Source organism: Pollicipes pollicipes, unplaced genomic scaffold, assembly GCF_011947565.3.
Source record: "Pollicipes pollicipes isolate AB1234 unplaced genomic scaffold, Ppol_2.1 Scaffold_7231;HRSCAF=8579_pilon_pilon_pilon, whole genome shotgun sequence".
Taxonomy (NCBI): Eukaryota; Metazoa; Arthropoda; class Thecostraca; order Pollicipedomorpha; family Pollicipedidae; genus Pollicipes; species Pollicipes pollicipes.
This window is the reverse complement of record NW_023597034.1, coordinates 36,540,697-36,562,992: the sequence shown is the minus strand read 5'-3', so window position 1 is coordinate 36,562,992 and position 22,296 is coordinate 36,540,697. Positions and strand designations below refer to the sequence as shown.

The 22,296-nt window shown below is 49.6% G+C and overlaps 1 protein-coding gene across 1 annotated transcript in view; it reads right to left on the bottom strand.

Annotated features, from left to right (window-relative positions):
• The window catches only part of LOC119110249 (angiopoietin-4), a 64,213-nt gene that overhangs the window by 7,217 nt on the left and 34,700 nt on the right, over positions 1 to 22,296 (bottom strand). The window contains exons 4-6 of the mRNA XM_037234002.1: positions 21,532 to 21,655; positions 9,017 to 9,170; positions 125 to 506 (exon numbers count right to left, since the gene is read on the bottom strand). Coding sequence (XP_037089897.1) covers positions 125 to 506; positions 9,017 to 9,170; positions 21,532 to 21,655 — 660 coding nt within the window. The remainder of the gene's footprint in view (positions 1 to 124; positions 507 to 9,016; positions 9,171 to 21,531; positions 21,656 to 22,296) is intronic.

Genomic DNA, 22,296 nt, shown 5'->3' with positions numbered 1-22,296 from the left:
ATACACTCAGACATTGAATCAATTAATGCTGCGCTAATAGCACTGGGAATTTGATGAGAGCCGGACCAATAGCGGCCCTCCCGGAAACAGAAGCTGGGCTATCCGGCGATGACCAGTCTCTTACCCAAGCTGGAGTTGATAGCAGATTTTATTGTTTTTACAATGCTCGTCTCCAATGCTTCAGATGACTTTTGCACTGTGGTGCCAGCGCACGCGGAACCCAACATCTTCTTCGAGTCCTCCGCGATCTTCACGCGTATTTCGTTCACAAACTTGGCCCGGAAGTCCGCGTCTTCGAGAGGGTGAAAGTCGTCATCCCAGTAGTCGAGCGGCGGACTCGGAACTTGAGATTGGTTCTGCGCCCGCAAGATGGTGTCGACGATCATGGTCAGGTCGATGGTGATCAGGTTGAAGCGGTGCTGCAGCGCCTCGCCCAGTCGGCTCACCTGCCCATCGATTTTTTCATGAACCGTCACGGTGGTCTCCTTGATGGCCGCTTCCGATTTCTAGAATGGAGCAGCCACGCATTAGCTGAGACGGCCGTGATGCCAGACCGTACATGATGGGCCCACAGAGGGGAGGGGTGAGCCTGTTTATTGCCTGAAAAAATCAAAACCGTAACATGGTGTTAAATACCGCAAAGCTGAAGGTGTAAATCAGGGTGGCTTTGCCATGCCTGTAACCAGGGATCACCAGACATGAGGTAGAAGGGGAAGGGGGTTCGCATAGGCTCTGTGCGGCCCATAGGACCGGTGACGGTCGCGCTGTTGAAGAGCTTTAACCATTAACTCATCGATCTGCCTTCTCCATCGCCGGCTGGCCTTCCAACATTGAAATGAGCGTGATGCCCTCCCGCTGTCATTGGTGGCGACTAAATTACATTTACCACATAATCAGTCGCGCATTTGAGAGCATATTTCAGTTTCTATGTTCGTCGCGTTTCATCGCTCCGGGCAAGTACAACGTGTGATATTCCTCGTCATCTACATTTCAATGAGTAGCAGCCTCATTACGCGTCGCCCGTTTTTCAGCACAACTTTCGCGTTATTGTCGCCTCTATTTCAAGACAAATTGTGTTCCATCTCCCATACATAAAGCATCGCTTTGATGCGAATGGAACGCGGACGGCCGACAGCCCGACGCGACCCGACTACACCCAGCTTAATTCGTTCCGGCTAGACTCGACTCAACTCGACTCGACTCGACTCGACTCGACTCGACTCGACTCGACTCGACTCGACTCGACTCGACTCGACTCGACTCAACTCAACTCGACTCGACTCGATTCGATGCGACTCGACCCCTGACGTTACCCTTTTGACAGGCGTAAACTCTACGTCGCAATTGAAGCCTTAATTTACATCGATATTGCACGGGAAAGCTTTTCGTTTCAGACTTGAATCAGGTGTCCACCTATTGCTGATAAACTAGCACAAACTTGCCCAACATGAACTGCTGTTCGTCGCTGCACTTCTCTCTACAGTGAATGCATAACACAGCAAAGTGAGAAACATTCGGTCAAAAAAGCAATAAGAAGCAGCGCTGGGTCGGTGCTTCTAACGCAGTCATTTCCTACACCGACGATCGCACCATGGTATAACGATGATATTACGGATTCGAAATTCTGCTGTGCGGTTCCCTGCCCATGCGTTCCGAAGTGTCTTTTGAGCACATTGGACAACAGAATACATACTTTTAGCATACAGCACATGAGAGCCGTATTTATGTACATATTAACGCATCGCAACAGCTCAGAACGAATTAACTAGTCCGTGCATTGCTGTGTATCGTCCAACACATATCGCTCCACTACTCTCTACTTAGTGAGAGTCTTCCCATTTCGGATGGAGATTGTCCTCCATTGCTCTTCTCACTAACACAGCAATGGAGAACACCAGTGTTCTACAGTTGTGTAGCGTGTATGAAAGTAATAATAAAGTACTGACGTCTGGTTTCGTGCCACCCAAGCTCTGACCTGCCCGTGCTGTCCGTTGACTCCCAAACTGACCTCTGATTCACGGTCCCAGTACACATCGAGGCAGTCTGTAAACCATCATATTTGTTTTTGCATGCTGATGGATGCATGCAGTTAAACTGAGCCGTCGAGGCGGACACCCGGCTACAGCCGCACCTCTCGCTTCAACCCGCCGATGGAAAACAGGAGGTGAGCATGTCGTCGGCATGCTGAGTGCAAAGTAAGCGCCCAAAATACCGGGACTCCGAACGACACGCGGCCTTCACTGCACATTCGTTTCCCGGCATAATGCAAACATTTATAAATAAGCGTCAGTCGAAAAACACCAGCAGGGGAAGCAACGACAGAACCGGCATCTCAGACCAATCGGGATGGGGGCCAGGGCAGCATATCAAGCCAGGGCAAATCAGTTGGGTCAAGTTCAATTACACCGAGTTAGCCCAGACCGATAAAGCTTATATCACCGAGCCCGGATGAGTGGGATCAATATGACGAGGGAACCCTTTTAGCATCGTTTTTTTTCTGAACTGATACACGAGCGGACGTTCTGCTGTTCACGAACAAGTCACTGAGCGGTGAGAAATCCAATCAAAAGGCCGGGCAGACCACAAATAGGACGACCTTCCGACCGTTTGGCGTTTGGTGTCGACCCGGTAACCCGTCTGTTCTCTGCTGCAGGCTGTATCGGACAGCTTGCAGATGTACTGGCAAACGAATGGAAATGTGACTAAAGCAATAACTCGATTTAGCTCATGTCTGCCTTGTGTATGTGCAGCAAGAACGGTGAGATTTCAGCCATAAAGGCCAATGTGGCCGAGGACTGAAACTCAATCCCAGTGCACGCGATAATGAGCGCTGAGGCTCTCTTTTATTATCATCGAACATCGAACTGAACATCGAAATCGGTTTAAAAACTCGTCGATCACTTGACAAAGTTGCAACGAGCTTCATTGTTGAGTCGAAAACTGTCCCTACATAAACCGTTCAGCATCGTCCACATCAATTTGAAGGGGTGGGGAGGTCGTGCAGCTGGCCCGAGCTGGCCCAGCCACAACATAGTGAAGCACAATGGTACAGCCGTGACCTTTTATATGTTTGCTGGCATTAACCTGGCGTGCACACAACTGTGTCCAGGTGCAACTACTTCAAAGAGCCCAACAAGCCATGTGATTACCATGCTCGTGTAAAGCTGGGCACCGACCATGGATAACGATGGATGACAGGTGTTCTTGTTTGTGTTCGCCGAGACTGCGCTCATATTCAACGCCAGGCTATCTGGCAACCAGCCATCTGGCAAGCCATGGTCGGCGCGGCGCAGTGCGAGGTGGTATAATGCATGGCAGGTGAATTGACATGTTCTTCGGCGTTACCAGCGCCCTTTGAGCCGTTAGCCAGATATGTTTGGGAGAGTGCAGTGCATCCCTTTAGCCAGTTCGTTTTCGGAAAGATCCTTGCAATGATTGGCGGATGGGACTGAAATCGAGGCTGCCTGAGTTTGAACCACTTTTACGTCATTCCTAAACTTTTTCGAAGAGCACTCGTTAAGGTTTCTAATTGACGTGCAATCAACATCCATTTCTTAAACCCAAATGACAGACTGCTCACTCTTGATCTTTGGCCAACCAAGGTCGAAGCTACATTAGTTTTCAATGCAGCCCAGAGCAATCCCACCACCGTTACAGCGGAACTGAACTATTGTTTGTTCGAAGCCCACCGCACAAAACTGGAGGTTTGGGATAGAAGTTGGGGAGTACGTGCACGTGTCCCTGTCTTGTATAGCATGTCGTATGTGGAATCGGTGTGGAGGCAGGAGCTGCACCAGTGCAAGATGACAAAGTTCCCAAACTGGGGAAGTACATTTTCCCTGATCGTACACAATCAATAGTGGGCTCAGGGCGTAGGTAGTGTGATATGCCTAATTTTCTTGCATGACTTCCACCTACTTGATTTTCATTATTTGACCCATGATCGCGCGAACAAACATCAGTAAAGTTTTTTTATTTTTCAAGCGTATATCCCGTTTCCATTGTCTGGAGAGTTTTATTCAGTATTTTGCAATACCTTCTTGTTATGCGCTTCAAGAAATGTGCAACGGTGCTCTTATGCCATTTCATAATGTCCAGTTTTACCTTTAACCGTTGTACATAACGTGAACTGATATGGGGGTCGATGCAACCCTCCTGCCTGTTTCAAAGAAAGAATGATAGAGTCTTGCGAAAAAAATGGATTGGTCTTACGGGGTTTCTCGAGTGGTAATAAGTTTCATGTTCCTGGGTCAATAATTATACCGGCTATGCACGTTTCACAATTTTTTGGTGGAATGCTGGTCAGCTTTCGGCTTTGAAATGCCAATGTCAAATGTCAAATGTTCCTGAAAACAAAACTATCAGCCTTACATGTTTATAAATACCAGACCATGCCACGTAGCGACACGAAACATAAACAGCCATGTTATTACTTAATTCTGAGTATAACGAAACAGTCTTATGTGTTTTGGGCATACATTTATGATGCATTGCTTCGTAAATGTAACGGCATCGGCACGCTGCGTGCAGTCCGAGGAATCGTCGGTTGCCGCCCGTTTCACCACCGCCGCCTGCGCCGGCCACCGACCGGCATGCAGCATTGCACATTCGGCCCTACCTCGACATCAGAAATAGTAGGAGCACGTTTTTGTAGTTTAATTACGCACAATGGATGCCCTAGGGGCTAGCTAAGTTCGGACGCGATTTCCCGGCATGCTGGAAAGGAATCCTCGGAAAAATGTATTGGTGTGGTTGCATCACCCCCCCCCCCCCCTTTATCAGGGTGACACTCAAGCCACTTAGATGTTCCTACTCCTTCTTAAGCATGAAAAGTCTTCGGAGCTGGGTGACAGTAAAGTTCATGGTAATATAGCTGCAGCCATTATATACAGTTGTGCATACCCTAGCCGCCAAATACCGCAGTGTTACCATGCCAACGCGACTGTTGCTCTTTAGATTGCTCTGTCAGTGTGATGCCCAATAAAAACAGCGTCAACATTCCTAACATGCAATGACACAATACCATCGGCACGCACGCACGCACGCCGAAGAGATCGACTCACGATTCTGCTTAATCACGTGCCTTGGCCACAAAAAGCACTTCCGCCGTTACCAGGCCGGTCGGCGAGCCAAGCAAGTTATGCAGGCAGTAAGGGACAAACATCATCTCGTGACCGGGTAAAATGGTGAGGCGTGCGCCATGGTGCTGCCTGCCGTCCCAAATAGGGCCGCCACGTCCTACCCGGCGAGGTTAGTGCCGTGATTTTACATACAATGGCTGCTGAATATTTTCCTGACGCTCAGTCTGAGATGTCCGTATCTGACGTCCAATGCATGCATGGGTCGCACAGAGTATTTACCCCATCCCAGGACTGAGAGCCTGGTGTCTCCGCCTCGAGTTTATCATGGTCGTCTTCCAAACCGTTCGTAGAATTATCACCACATTTTGACTCATTCAATTTGCACATATTTTACGCCTAACCATCACGGTTTTGTGTTTTCAACATCAAAGCATAAAGCCAAGCTCTTAAACCTAGCATAAGACTGCTCTAAAATCAAAGCTGGTACGACGGCAGCACGATCATAGCTCTGAGTGGACCAAAGCGTCTCTTCAGTGGTTCGGAAAGTTTGGAGAGGTTAAACCACCGGCGCCAAGCTGGGAAATTACATGAAATTGGTTCACAATCTTGTTATATCATGAAACAGAGCATCCATGTGCTAATGTTGGTGACAGGGAAGGTTCAGGTCGAAGTCAAGTCGCGCTAAGCTTTCAGCATGCGAAAATCCCGTCTGTAGACTTTCCAAAGCATGCCAAAAGCCTCCTCGTAAATCACGTGACCGCACACTAACCTGACAGCATATGGTAGCGATTCTTTGACTTTTATTCGCCCCAATTTACGGACATATGAATATGAATTTGAAACGGTTAAACCTGAGGGTCTGACCTTGCTTGACCCGATCTGCTATGTCAACAGTAAGATATAATGCAAAATAGTTTAAAGTAAAAAATGTGAATATTGCACGGGATACCACCCCGCTTCTGAATTTTCATTCCGCAGCTTTCACATAGGATATGGACTTCGCAGAATCTGCTGGGAGTGGTCTCGATCGCCTCTACCCCACGGTGCGTAAGGAGGCAAGATTGGCAACTCCGACGGAGGCTGAGCCATCGCCTAGAAGACCCAGATGTTTTCCACCGCAACTTGTGAAGGCCTCCAGATACTACTACAAGGTGATGCAAAGCCTCATAATATTTCTCGAAGAAGTTTCAAAACAACTGCGCGACGGCAGCAATAAAGCGGCAGCAGTATAAATAGCAGTGGAATAACGCATCCAAAGCCTGGGATGCCGCCACGCTTGTGATCGGCGTCGAGCCTGCTGCGTCGTTGTCGGAGCCGGTCTCGGGGTCACCTACATTTTCAGGAAATCAGCCGGCAATCGACCCATTTTAAAACTCGCACGGTGTCGGAACCCGAGTCGGGTGCATAGTTCGCATTGGCTAGGATCACCGATGAGTTGGTTCCAACGGAAATGTACGGTAACTTCCAATCTTGCTACTTGGCGGTATCTACTACCGCATAGTCATTTCTGTCCTGGCAACGGAACAATGGAAAAGCTTTAACAGTATTACCAGAATGCACATCAAATGTGGCCTTTATATTCCACAGACGGTCTGCGTCCGCACGACTGTCGGTCGGTGTATTTCAAAGACAAACGTTATTGAAAGGAAGCCATTGAAACCGAATGATGAAAAACTCGAACAAAAACACTGGCCCCAAGGATGGGCTCCAAATATTTCCTTACGTCATGCCATGCAAGCAATCCGATTCCTAAATTTCCGATAACTTGCTGCTAGGTGTGCACTTCATATTCAGGTGGGGCGAGGGGAAAGGCCCAGCCACCTGAAATTCGACCCGGCCTGCTGCCGACTTTGAGAAGAAAGTGAGCCAATTCCAGGAGGGACGTGTTTTAGGGTAAATTTCGTCATTTAGCCCCGCTCGCCCACTTCATAAACCATTTTAAGAAATTGCTTGTTGCTACTTGTCCCTGTTGGCACTATTCTGACTTAAAGGGAAAAACGCAGCTAACAACCCAAAGAAGAATAAGTTGCACGTCTGATTGTAAAAATAGAAAACCAACCCCTCCAGGACGCTGTCCGTCTTGCGCGTTGGCCCACAGAGCACTGCCGCGGGACGGGTCTCAGACGGCGCTCACTGTACGTTCCCGCCGGGGATTGCACCGACGCCAGATCATGGTGGGTCCGCGGGCTAACGGAGACGGATGGCCACCGGGAATGAATGGTGCCTGCTGCGGCATCGACCGCCGCGGCTGCCGAGCGCGCACCGGCCGCCCGCCAGCCGCAGCACGCGCCGCCCTGTGCCGGCTCGCCAGAGCGCTTCCCACGGCGCCGACGGCTGCCCCGTCCAGGAGGCCAACGACTGCGGCATGGCCAGAGGATGGCGCTTTACGACACGGTTCGCCTCGGCCGATAGCGATTTCCGCGCCTGTTTTTCTGCAACTCCACGGGCTTGAGTGGCACTTATCGCCGATCATTGGGCGCCAGACCATTTGGCGCCATCGCCTTAAAAGTTACGCCTCTGCAGCACATTACCACGCAGCGTCGTGTCAGAGCAGTGGAGGAGCATTGCTCGCTCGTTCTGTCTGCGGAGCATGCTAACCCAGATGCAGACAAGTACCAGGGCTCCGCTGGTACAAAACATACAGCACGCTCCGTCGCCTAGTCATTGGTGGTTGTGCAGACCGGCAACGCATGCTTCAGCTCTTGCTTGGTGACATCACGTATGCCGCTTGCGCAATGCTAGATGGGCTCATGGCTGTCTCTCTTTAGTCACTCCGCAGCAGCTGGCCCAATGAATTAGTGACGTTTGCTATGTAAGCCCCTCATCCTCAGCAGCCTTTGTTTCCCTTGCAAACTAAAACGGGTCGAAGTGCCGAAGGAGTACCAAAGGACGTTATTTCAGCTTATTTACGCGTCAAAACGTGACATTTGCCAGCGATACACACGTGAGCCGTGTGATCAACCGTGCGTGAAGTGACTCCCCAAACATGGTTTTGTATTTCATCCCGTTGCCGGAAGACCCATATGATATCACATCTAGATGTAAACACACACACACACACACACACACACACACACACACACACACACACACACACACACACACACACACACACACACACACACACACACACACACACACACACACACATACACACATACACACACACACACACACACACACACACACACACATATATATATATATATATATATATATATATATATATATATATATATATATATATATATATACATATACATGTATGTGTAGATCTAGGTTTGATACCATATAGGTCTTCGGACGACATGGAATACAAAACCATGTTTTGGGGAGTCACTTGACGCATGGTTGATCACACGACTCACGGCTGCATCACTGGCAAATGCCACGTTTCGACACCTAACTAAGGTAATGTGTATGCGTATATATATATATATATATATATATATATATATATATATATATATATATATATATATATATGGCATGACAAAGTGGGGTCTGCGAGCTGAATGTCAATTCGTAGCGTACATCTGGCATTGTAAGCATTCAGGTTACATAATCCACCCATGCCCGAGCAACATTCCGGTTACATAATCTACCCCGAGTAACGCAACTGAATTGTCGACTGCCAACTTTATAACGTACACACCTAAGTTGTTCGTTTCATATTAACTCACCACCAACGATCCAACGGTAAAATGGGCACATGACGTTTGCATAGTGACTCAAACTTAGCAATCGTCCCGGTCGACTATTAAGCATAATAAGCTTACTCGGATACAACTATTTGAACGCAGTTTAGATTAAGAACGCTTCCTCCCCCCCAACTCCAACCCCAAAACATGGAATTGTCACATTCTTACAACCATGCTGTCATATTTATTGTCACTGTCATCGCTGCCATCACCAGACGGTCTCATTCTGCTTACATGCTGCTGGTGGTGTATCGTGTGCGCCTTCTGCTTGACCAGGTCCAGTTCATCCCTCAGGTACTTGAGATTGTTGTCGGTCTGCTCCAGCTGGTCGTCTACAATTTCGGAAGCCCGCAACAACTGACCGACGTCCTCGCGCATCGTCTCTGCCCTGGGGCAGACCGAGAGGGCGGTGGTCAGCCGCACCATCAGCATCGGGCCTCGCTGCAGCACACTGCCCTATCAGCGGCGGGCCCTCACTGCAGCACACTGCCCTATCAGCGGCGGGCCCTCGCTGCAGCACACTGCCCTATCAGCGGCGGGCCCTCGCTGCAGCACACTGCCCTATCAGCGGCGGGCCCTCGCTGCAGCACACTGCCCGGTCAGCGGCGGGCCCTCGCTGCAGCACACTGCTCGGTCAACAGCGGGCCCTCGCTGCAGCCCACTGCCCGGTCGGCGGCGGGGCCTCGCTACAGCACGGGGCCTCGCTGCAGCACACTGCCGGTCAGCAGCGGGGCCCCGCTGCAGCGCACTGTTGGCCAGCAGCGAGGCCTCACTGCAGCACACTGTCAGTCAGCAGCGGGGTCTCGTTTCAGCACACTGTTTCCCAGCAGCGATGCCTCACTGCAGCACACTGTTGGTCAGCAGCGGGGCCTCGCTGCAGCACGCTGATGGTCAGCAGCAGGGCCTCTCTGCGGCACACTGTTGGTCAGCAGCAGGGGCCTCGCTGCAGCACACTGTCAGTCAGCAGCGGGGCCTCGTTTCAGCACACTGTTGGCCAGCAGCGATGCCTCACTACAGCACACTGTTGGCCAGCGGCAGGGCCTCGCTGCAGCACATTGTTGGTCAGCAGCAGGGCCTCGCTGCAGCACACTGTTGGTCAGCAGCGGGGCCTCGCTGCAGCACACTGCCGGTCAGCAGCAGAAACTCATTCCGTAGCAGTGCCGGTCAGCAGCGTGGCCTCGCTACACAACAACATCAGCCAGTAGCGGGGCCTGGTAACACAACGATGATGATCAAAGCTGGGAGAAGCTTTAGAGCAATGGTGATCAGCAGCGGGTCCCCGCCACACGCAGGCGGCGTCCTGTTGTCAGCACCATTAGCCGGTCTACGGCAGCACGGGCCGACGTGCTGAACGACCAATGGTGGTAATGCTGATCGCCACCAACGGCGGACGTGGCGGATGGCCTGGATTCCAGACACGGGGCACGTCCGAATCCCATGAAAGGCGTTCGTATATTGCTGATAATGAGGAGAAACGCCGCGCTCGGCAGACGTGCCGTGATCTTTACCGCGCGTGTGTCTGCAGAGCACTAACTGACTCAGCACCGGTGTAGAAACCACGTGGAAACTACTCGGTATGATTTCACGTGGAAAGTCACATGGAAACTACTCCCATCTTTGGCAACGGCTATTTGATGGCGGTGACTTGATCCCTGCCACGAAGTCCGCTGACTATCGAGATGTTTAAGGAAACGTGGTCTGGATTGCACGCCTCATCAATTCTCCATGACAGCCAACAAACAGCCAATGCCCGCGATAACTGGTTATCCAGTTGCTAGCACTTTATGCCACCCGCCATTAGCATATTCTAAATATTTGCATATAACCGACTCACTTGACATTAATGCATATTGCAGATCCGCGATAAGCCCATGATTGCGTCTTAAATTGCGAGTGGAATGTTACGTAGCATTCACAAGTCCGATATGGCGGTTCCCAACGCGTAGGCTAAGTGGCTTACCGGGGCGAATTCCATAATATTATTGCGACTTGCCAGGGCATTTCTCGGCCCGAGGTGACATTCGGATGCAGTGCGTGCAAGCTTACACCATCCGACCCGGTGCCCGACCGACACAGAAACAGAGTGGGTCCGCCTCTGGGTCTGAAGTGCTCGCCTCATCGTCTTCGGCGAACAGCCGCCGACCGGCTGAACTTGCCGGCATCAACTGAGAACGGCAGCGTCCGAAAGCCCCATTTGCATGAGATCGGATACACCGGCCGGGTTGCCAGCCGACTGCAATAACTCCTGCAAGTATTGATCGCGCGTTGTCAGACTTAGGCGGACGCCCTGAGACTAGTCGCCAGAGGATATCAGCGCCCGGCTCATGACACATCCGGCTCGGCCACGCCGCGCTGACGCCAACAGCGGCGAGCGCAGGCGGATCGGGCGATCGGATTTCAGCAGTCTTCACTGCGTCACTGCACGTGGTGATCATCAGCGTCCACTGATTTGCTGATTATCAGTGTCTACTGAACTGTTAGGACCTCGTCAGCAAACACTGTCGAGGCTGTCCTTGTTTGCCGTGGAAGGGGAGGGAGGGGCAACGAGTTCATCTGACTGCATCAGAAAACGTGGGGTTGTGCTGCCTGCTTCTTCTGTTGGTACCTTACGTTTAATTGAATGCATACTTACACGTTTTCTGTGCTTATGACGGTATTCCCGTCCCAACTGGAGCTGAGGCAGATGCTAATTCACTGGTTCGTGCCACCATTCGGAAAGAAAGGTCTGATGAACTACATTTTACAGCCCTGGAACTTCCCGCAAGCTCCTTTTCGGGAAGTTGCAGGGCAGCAACTATCTCCCATTTTCGCACAAAATCGGGGTGGCGTATTTGTCTAGCCCTCAATGCCTCAGTTAACTACAGTGTACAGAATGATGCTGCGTGATGTGAGGAGAATAAGTCAGCAAAGCCAGTTACGGGGTGGGGTTGGGAAGGGACAGGGCGGATACACAATTACTTTAGCTGTCCACAGAAACATAATCACGATGATTCTTCCAGATTTCGCCCTAATTTTTTAAAGCTGAGGCGTTGGAAGGGAGGCTGCAGTGGAAAGTAGGCTCAATTCTGCCTTTCGCGGTACTTGGACTAATGGCTTTCAACATGAAATGCTAGAAATGGGCAATTGTACGCTGACGACTATGCCGATATAATTTGCTCATCTATGTATATTGGTCGTTATCTCACTTCAAAGTTTAGATCTAAATTAAAAAGAGACAGACATGCCCAACCTACTAAAATCTCCAATTATGTAGTGAACATACACCGTCTCCAAAATTGGATGGAGGAAGCTGAGCTACTTCCACATGGAGTACGGCGGTAGTTAAAAACCATAGGCTGCAAAAATATCAATCGTGCTATTTCTGTTTAGATCAAATCTTACGAAAATTAAGCCGGTTACAAAAATGTTTATAGAGTGAAATATTATAAGGTCCAGGCTTGGAAAAAAGTTAACCGTAGTTAACGCTCGATGCCCAGCCGTACTCAGAAGAATCGCGATTTACCTATCCAAAGCTTTCCGTCGGTCGTTCGTGTCAGATGCTGCAACACAGAGCGCCAAGGAACCGGTCATGTGGATGAGAACATTGTTGTTACTGGAGTTCTTTTGTTTCTCACCAATATGCAGCATTTCAACACCAAACGCAGCGCTTTTGGTCATCCCATTCATTGTTCCTGGACAAATGACTAACCAATGTCATCGTGGAGTTTTGTCCTAGGCTCAGCCCATGAAGAATAAGTTTGGACCGGTCAAATTATACCGAGATCGGTGTTTGAGGTGCCTTCAGACCTTTGAGCTCAACCAGCTTTAGGCTGGCCTTTTTCTAAGCCAAATGTCTCTCGGATTCCTCTCAGGCAAGGAACCTGACTTAATTTATAGGATGTCAGAATTACGAAAAGCCTTCAAAATTTGCGTATATGATCATTCAAAATAAATGTCAAGAACTAATGAAGACAGCAATGACCTTCAAAAACTCAAACACAAAAAGTCTGTTACCCTACTACCATCAAGGATTTCTACATGAGCATCAAAACTACGATACACAGCACGTTTTCCGATGCAAAAGTCACTCGCTTTCGACCTTGCTCTGACATTCATACCTGAACCAAGGTCAGTGGAACTTTTTGTAATCCTAATAAATTGTCTCCTTGTCCAACAAACCATCTCGAAGTAGCATATGCATTGCCTAACACGTTATTCTCGAATAGGGCTAAAAATATTCCCTAGACGTGCCTTCGTTGATGACCATAGCCTGACTTCGACCTGCTACATTGGTATTCGGTGGTCACATCTCGGCTGGACTACCCCACACACAACGGCGAACTGCCGCACGCAACGTCGACAGAGACTCTCCCCACGCGCCCCGAGCAGCCCCTCCTATACTCCTTCCAAGACTCATACCCGCAACACGATCTGCGTGCGACTGGCCGGCGCCACCGTGACGCACCCCTGCCGGCGTGCCTACGGGGTAACGCACCTCCCCGAGTCGTGACTGTTCTCCTCACTCAAACATGAATCATCGCCCCACTCGGCTTACATGCCGGCACACTGTCCCGGGACATGGTCTACCGCTACAACAGGTCAGCAACCCTGAAAGGTATATCTAATTTTGTACCAAAAGGTCCGTTATTCAACTGTCTACAGCTAAAGCATGTTTGGCGTGGCTGCGCCGTACCGTTCGCGCGTTCGCGGGTTATTAGAAATCCTTACCCTGATGGGGTAAACTGGCACTCCAACCCACCCAACCGCTGGCCACAGATACTCTTAGCCAGCACATTCAGAACAAACAAGGAATGTGTGCTATTTAGTGACATACACGCAGTCCTTTTGATTAGTTGCCAGGTGAGCATAACAGATGAATTGTTTATGCGCGGCTTCACACCACAAATAGAACACCACAAGCAGTGCATCTGGCCACCTGCCTTCATTGTTTCTGGAGAGGCTGACATACTGATGACGTTATGAAATTTCTAGCGCTGCTCGCTGCATGAAGAAAAAGTTTGGCAGAATGCTGTTCAGGAAAAAACTAGGGCCTACAGATTTTGCTAGGACAGTTTATAGCAAAGACTTAAAGCTCTTCAAATTAACAAAGCAATTTTAGTTCAACTGACAATCTTGGCCAATATCTTTCAACAAACCGTCCAATGTGGGCTGTGCAACGAAGCCCACGCGCCAGCCTGGCTCCCTGACCAGTTGCCACCTGGGCGTTATAGAGGAATACACCACGCACGGTTTCTGGGAGGCTGACCCACACATCCGCTGAGCAGTGGTGAGAAGGCCGGCTATCGACCAAAAGAGCGACGTGACCGGCAGTTTCGTGTACATTATGGCCCGCACTTGCCACAAAATAGCACCATGACTTCGATATAGTACGAGCGATGAACTTTTCCCGCTCAAATTATTACTTCCGTCTTCGTGATGACCGAAAGGTCAACTTTCAGTGCGTCGTAAGCAAAAGGATATCGTCCCTTTCCGCGTACCAACCGGAGTACTCGGACGGTGACTTCCTCTGGCGCCGGTGTGGCCGGTATTCAGCAGCGATTGGGTAGCGATAATTCCTCGCGTTACGGCCTCTGTCAGGCATAGCACGGATCGGTGATCAAACGACAACACATGACCCGCGTAACGCACCACTGGCCGGCCAGTCGCCGATTGGAGCATCTGCCATGGGCCATGCACTGCCCAGAGGCGACCGTGAGCTTATTTGTGGGAGGGCAGGAGTTAACAAAAAATACCGAACGGTTTTGGAGTCAGCCAGTCATGCGTCAAAACCGGCAGAATAGGGAAAGATGTATAAGCACAAATTTTGATCCGTACAAAACAACCCTTCACATACAACCAGCAGAACCACCGTATCGGTGGCAAATATGCACGCATGCAATTGAAAGCAAACATGCCAAAACGCCCGCGGCGTCGTGATCTACAAGCTTTCTGTCACTTCCAAATCAGAGATGGAGGGAGGAGGGAGGGAAGGGGAGGGGAAGGGGAGGAGGGGGAGGGGGAGGGAAAGGCAGATGCAACGCAGAAACATATAAGTGAATGCGACACATTTTTCTTTGCGGCACAACAACCACAGCTGAGGTCAACGCGGGCTATCCAAAATGAGGCAGCATGGAGACTGAAGGGGTAGAAGTGCATCACTCCCTGGAACAGCCTGTCGCTAGGTCACAAAGACATAATTTCTCCGAAGCTAACCATGCAGTTTATTATGGTAACTGTTTCAACTATAGACAAATGTCATGATGATATGACGTATTGAAGTGACGATGATGTCAAGTGAGAACCAACAGCCGCACAACAGGCGAAACATTGATTTCGAGCTGTGGGACCCGAGCCCCAACACTGCAGCAAGTCATTAAATATTTTATTGAACCCAACGTGACAGTGGGCGTGAACGAATGTGACACTTATGGTCCTCTCAGTTAAGTGCGCCGGTAAATAACCCAACTCTTCACACAGAAGAAGTGATATATGACCAAGGAGGCAAAGTAGGACGTCGCAGAATAATCGAACAAAGGAGCGGACAGGAGCGGTAAAACGTGCCGACTTGGTGGATAAGGTCAGCGACAAAAATGTTGGTTTTAACACGACGCTTGGTGCCAAAACAAAGAAGCTTTCGGCCGAACGTTTAGTTGACGGCGACGACAAAATAGTGCAGCAGGTATTGCACAACATAGCGCGGAGCTTCAGTAAGAATACATTTCGTCCCGCAACACCAGCAAGTCTTTCCGTAAATATTCTTTCATCATACCCTGAGGCCCCATGGTATCTTTCGTAGGGTTTCATCTCAACCCGGCAACAAAAATATCCCATGGTTTTGTTGGTCGCTCGATTCAGTGACAGGTCGGCGACAAATCAGTGCATTTCCTATGACCCGGGCGGTCGGCCAATTCGCTGATGTTTCCAGCCAAGTCTCAGAGTCCTAAACTAGACAGAAGAAAATACTGAAAAATGATGATGAAAAAGAAAACTGATGAACAAAATGATGATGATAGCCAATGATTTACGCAATGAGGAGGCAATTAGCGGTGAGAAGTAAGGTAGTATAGAAAATGTAGGCAAAAAGAAGGGGGTTTAAACGTTCCATTGGCATCTCCTCGTTAATCAAGAGCTTCGGTTAACGTAAGAGGTGGTTTGAAGGATTGTGGTCCTCTCGTCATACCAGTTAAGTAAAAGCTTGACATTTAGCTCTCTAAAAGCAATTTTGGCTGTTCGCTGATGAACACAGCCCTGTTGTAACAACAATAGCTCTGGAATGAGCTGTTCTGCAGGGCTTGTTCGCAGGCCTATTTGATCACTCAAATTTTAGAATATCCCAGCTGGAAATATTGGGGTAAGAATCAGCATTAAGGGGGACAAATCAACACTGAAAGGCTTAAATAAACATTGGGGTGGGACAGGCCGCCAAATAATTTGAATTCACGCTCCTGCATCATGCATGACAGCTATCACAGATTGACTTAGATTTGTTGGCTACCTGGTGTGCAAATGGTTATTTTGGCTTCCCGACTCAATTAGTACTAATATATGCATGTTGGTAGTGGAAAACGCTGATACCCAAAAGTGGTTGCCCTTATCCTGGTTCGCCGTTTTTCAGGACGCGGAATGGCAGGAGAATGAGACACCCACCATTTCCAAACTAAGGAAGGTAGACCCTCACGTAAAGACAATATATTTTTCTTAACGAGATCCCGCGTGTTGTAACAAGTTAAATGTTGTTACATGACCACTAGATCAAGTCCCTCGTCAAGTTTTAAAAAATATACTATCTCAGCCTTCTCAAGACCATATGTACAAGACCATGCCGCATAACGATATGGCATATAAAGAAGTGCACTCCTTGTGTGATATTGAGTGCATTGGTATGTAGTTGCATCTGTTTGAGGCCTTCATTCAAAGTGTTGGGCTCTGTTCATATAACAGTGTCGGACCTCCGCGCTTTCCGCAGAAGCATCGATTGGCGCCTGTAGCCCTCACTGGCAGTAGATTGTCGCGGAGTGCCCCTAGAAACTGTCGCTTCTAAGAACCTAAAGATGCTGGAAACCCGTTTTTGTTGCCAAAACACGCACAATTGTCCACAGACTACCAAACATTCGGGCGCGACTGCACGACGTGCTGGACCTGCATCCTCAGAAAACCTCTTAGGGGGGGGGGAGGTGGGAGGGGGGGGAGGGGGCATCAGCTTTCTTTATCATGACAACGGTTCATATGCTGTTCAGAAAGAGCAAGCAGGCTGATATAAAATTATTAAAAGACTTCAATGCAATTTCGTTGTTAACGGCAGCCGCTGAGTGATATGAATTTTTAGAATGACAGCATAAAGACCTGTCGTAATAACAGCCCACTGGGGAAACCTGACCTGACCTGAGTTGATTGCATTGAGCCCTTTTGGTCACCTAAGCACTCATCTGGCTAGTGAGGGCTCCGTCGCCAGAGCAATTTAGTTATCTTCAAAACCTTTTTGATACTTGAGGCCTTCTTAATTGCTCAAGGCCCCTTTCGACCTCTGGAAGGCCCCTTCCAAGACCTGTCGAGGCAGTCTGGACACTCAAGAGTTCAGTAAATGCTCAAGGCTGCCTGCCAGTTTAGTGCTCCTCTCACCGCATGGAGACCTCAGGGACTCTTCAGGGGTCTGTGTAAACGCTGAACGACCATTTTAGCCGCCCCAAAGAAATTTTCCAGTCACTGACATTTGTTTTTTGGCTGCTCAGAGTCCCCACTGGCTTAGCCAACAAAACCATCCAGCCACGACAGAGGTGATGGCAAGAGTTCCTGTGCGGTATGGAGGAGGGGCGGGGTGTCCATTTTTCCCCGGCCCCGTAAACGCAAAACCTGGGACTTGGTGGACGTGTACAGAAGGTTTTTTTTTGCTGTGTGCAGTACAAATTATCGTGCTGAATGAGTACAGCCTATTCTCTGCCGTCTTACTAGGTCCCGTTTGGTCACCCCTGAGGCCCCTGTTGCGAAAAAGTTTGCCTCACCTAGCTATCGTGGGCACTCGCACCACTTCAGGGACTTAATAGCTACTTTGTCTGTGATTTAAGCTTCGCTTCAGCACACAGAACAACCTCGGCATTACTCAGGCTGTCTTGAACCGTCTTAGTGTGGCGGTTAACACGCGCTCGGGTGGCCGTTTGGATACCCTTCGCTCGGGTGGGGGGGGAGGGGGGGACGAATTTGACCCCACTGGGACCTCAGGAAGCTAAGAGAGCTAGAAGCACCAAATTTACAGGGTGTATTGGCCTGTAAGTGAACTCACTTAGGTCAAAGCTTGAAGTTTCTAGGTCATGAACTTCGAGTCAAATAACGTCAAACAAGGTGAAACCCCAGGTAATCTTCAGAGCATCCCCAGAATCTATGCACGTGTTCTAAGGAAAAGGTCACATGCTCATTTAAGGTCAGTGACCTTGTTAAGCCTTTCAAAGGTCATGTTGACCAAAATAATTTAAGACTGCTTTGAGGTTTGCATTTGAATAAGTGACAAAGATTACGCTTGGCAGTATGTTCCTAAAAATGACATGTTGACTTAGGTCATCTTAGGTCAGTGACCTATTCGGATCTTCAAGAAGTCCGTGGAACGTAACTAATGCAGTTTATGTTATCAATCAATTCGAAATAAGCACCAGAATCCACTCAATACAGCAAGCCCTAGAGCAATAAAACTGGTTTTGGCCTTGGTCTCAACTTCATACCTGACCCTAGGTCAACGAAATTCGGTAGTTCAATTGCTATGTTGCCTAAGAAAGTATCTCAGAGATGCACGGCTCCGTCTAACAATCCGTTGTTCCATCAGATCGAACAATTCCCTTGAAGTAGACTTCGCAGAATCCATGGTCTGATTTTGATCTGCCGTAAATCAGCGACCTTACAAGGTACATTTGATATGTTGATACCACACGATCGGCTGTTCAACTGTCTATAGCTATGTAAAATTTGGCGCGACCGCGCCACGCCATTCGGAAACCAGTCCGGAAAAAACCTTTGGTGGGGGTCAATTTGACCCCCACCTGAGCGCCTGTTAGGATGTGCGCCGAAGAAACGAGAGGTTCAGGGCTCGATTTTTCCCTGTGATCACCCTTTTTGTACGAGTAAGACGCAGGTGACGCCTTTCAACATGAACTCTCAGAAGCTCAGCGCGACGTAAAGCATTGATGGCAACATCCGTTCATGGGCCGCACTAACCATGTTTGTCCTCAGGGCCACCCTGGTCGCTATCGAGGCGATTTAGCTGATCACGGCCCTTCTGGCCGCAGAGGAGCCCCTCCGGCCACTAAAAAGCCTCTTGTTGGTGAAGTCTCTCACTGCAGATAGGGACTTAACTGGTCGCCCAGACCCACTGGCCACGAAGGAGTTGTGTGCCATTCCGACCCTCGAAGTGTTCCATTAGTTGCTGGTGGTCCACTGGCCGCTCAGTGGCCCATTTGGTCCCAGAGCATATCTCTGCGCCTCAACGACCCTTTTGGACACCTGCTTTTTGGGGATCGAGAAAAGCTCAGAAGGTTGTCAGGCTACCGAGGGACCGCACTCGGCCCACTGAAGAGCGCTTTGACCACTGAGATGGCCTCTGAGTTCTCAGGGCCCACGGTCCGCTTAGGATCATATTAGGAACTTAGAGCCCTTTAAGTTCGGATAAAGACCTGGATACCCGAGGTTCTTTCAGCTGCACAGGGCCCATTTCCCCTGTCAAATATCACCTAGTTACCATGGAGCGCGTGTTTCTTTCAAAGGCGGTTCAACATATACGTGACACTGTTAAGGAGTCCCCACTTGCGTGGAAGTGTGCCGAAGGCCTGGGGTTCCGGATCGGCTACTAAAATTCGAGCGCATTCAGGTAGGGCTCCCACTAAGGACCTCTTGGAAAGGTTTAAGATCAAAATACAGTTAAAACTGGAGCTGCCCATATTACTTATTAAGTTAAACCTTCGGACACCTGCGCGGAAAACATAAAGACGTGCGGCTCAAAGAGGCAGTGCATGCCCATGCTCAGCCGCGAATTTGTTTATTTGCGTGAGGCTTTATCTGCGTGAGCTTGAAAAAAGCATCTTCAGGCTATATTTCAGATAAGACCAGACGTATGAGTTCAGAAAAATTTTGCGCCTTCGGTGCGTTCAAACCAACGAACGAACTGTTGAGCTCCTGGATGGAAAGGGTAATCAAGACGGCTAGGATCGCCAACAGTTGGTTTGTGTCATGTTTTTGAAAACGCGTGACATTTCACTGTTCAAACGACGGAAAAGCATTAAGCTTGAGCATAGAACTTCTGCTAGCCTCGGTTCGGCAGAGCATGCAACGGTCTTCTAAAGTTGGTCTGCAGCCGTAAATAACTGTAATCTGCTCTGCGTGGCAAGGATATGAAGCAACTAGCACTTGTTTCCTTCAAACAGCTTTGTGATTGTGGTCCCATTTTTCCGCGACTACGATGCATCCTTCTAACACACCCCCACTGCCTTTTGTCTAACATCTGCACAGTCGCGTTCACCTCAATCCGAGCCTAATCAGAAACCCAATATATTGTTCCTTCCTTTCCAGACAGCCCAGAATCCCAGTTAAAGCCTCGATAAATCAATTGCTGTAGCGCAGCGAAAGGCGCCTGCCAGGCAGCACATGCCGCACCAGGCCTGGAGCATGCCTGAGGTATGGCGGAAGTTATGATGATGATAGGCTGAGGCTTGGATGCGCACGCGTGGTTCTATAAGGGGACATGGCCTCGGGAAGGCCTGCACTTTGGGCATCCTTCCCCAGCACTGCCTGTCACCGGCTGGATTTCTGCCATGTGCCCAGCTCCCCTGGCTGTCGAAGTCCTTCGCCATCTCTTTAGGCGTTCCAGGATAGCAAATCCAGCTTTAGATTAAGCTTATACGTGAGGTCTCCGCAAATCCCGAGGGTGGAAGAAGACTGCTTTTTTAATTGGGCTTTCCCATTGTCTAGGGCCGGTGTGTGCATTCTTCGCAGCAGCAATTATCCTGGCATTGGTTGAATGTTATTGTATACATGAACGTTTCGGTTGTGATGCATGTTATTGAAAGTTGAAGGGATGAAAGAGGCTTTCCATGAACCTCCGCTTTCAGATAACACTATTGAGCATGAACTTCATAGTCATTTTATGTCAAATAGTATCGTGTTACGCTGTTGGCGACAAATTTGTCCGCAGAAATTCAGTCGGCGATAAAAAAATACACTTTTACCGCCGCTGGCAGTGCACCTTTCGGTGGTGGAGAGGCAGCATCGCATAATACCGCAATGAGAATGTATGGGTCTCACCGTATCAGCAATGGTGGCGAAGCTTCTGCTTTAGGTTGGGCTTCAAGCAGGCTTGATCGCCTATCAAAGACAACTGAGCTCCCCCAAAAGTGAAAGTATGTCCGGAGGACTCTGTGCTGTAGCCTTTAAGCAAGCCGTCGATTCCTAAACGTCAAGCGGCTCAGATACCGGACAAAGTACCGCACAGTTGGAAATACTTTGGCAACCAAGTTGTGTCTGGAACAACAGTCTCAACTCGTTTTGAATTCTGAGTTCTACAGCTCACCATTTCAAACAACCGTACACCGGACAAGTCCTCAGCATAACCATCCGCCCTGCAGCAAGCAATCTCCACCGCAACCGAGCGAGCTTCCCCTGTGGTTCAAAACCAATCAGGAGCTGGCTGCCACGGCGTGACCCAGACCCCACGGCCGTGAACGGACTGTGCAGTCCACACGTTGCCGCGCATCAGTCCAGACAGGCGAGTAGCTTTTCCTCTCGCTGCAGCCCACCTGGTGTTCAGCTGGACGTTCCTCTCCAGCAGGGCGTCCAGCTGGGAGTGCAGCCGGTCCAGCTGCGAGTTCATGCTGTTCGACACGGCCTGCACTGATCTCTCCAGGAGGCCGAGCCGCTCGCCTGAGGGCACATTCGGCGACACGGGATCAGCCTCAAGCGTCGACGGCGTCACTCACTCCTGTGCGCAGAGGAAGACATCGGGTAGCGCAGCGGGCCGACAAATGCAGTCAACAGCATTTAATGTCTCCTCCCTCACGTCAACACGAACGCTCGCATGCCCGGGCTGTGCACTGTACGTGTGATGGCTATCAGCTTAATTGCTTTTTCCCACTACTGAAAACGTGTTCCTTCAAAGCTACGCGGTGTATGTCGAACTTGCTTGTTAATGATTTATTTCTTACGTAATGATCAGAGCACTATGCTGACAACGAACTACGACGCATCCACTTATCCAGACGGAGCTCGGTAAGAATTCGCTATTTTTTTTCCATGGCACTGGTGGCACGACCCAAATTGCAGTCTAAAGTAATCGCGGGTTTCCATCAACTTCCGATGCAATCGGCCTGCACCGGCACAGATTTACCGCGCCATGAGAACCGTTCCAATGGCCGATGAAGTCATCAATTCGCAAGCCGACCTGTTAAACCGCCAGCCCCATGCCCGGCGAAATACCGTCGTCACAGCAGGGACATAGACGTCGCGCATGCGACCACGGCGGCAGATTGCGTCATTTCAGACCGGCGTCATTGGAACACGGCGTC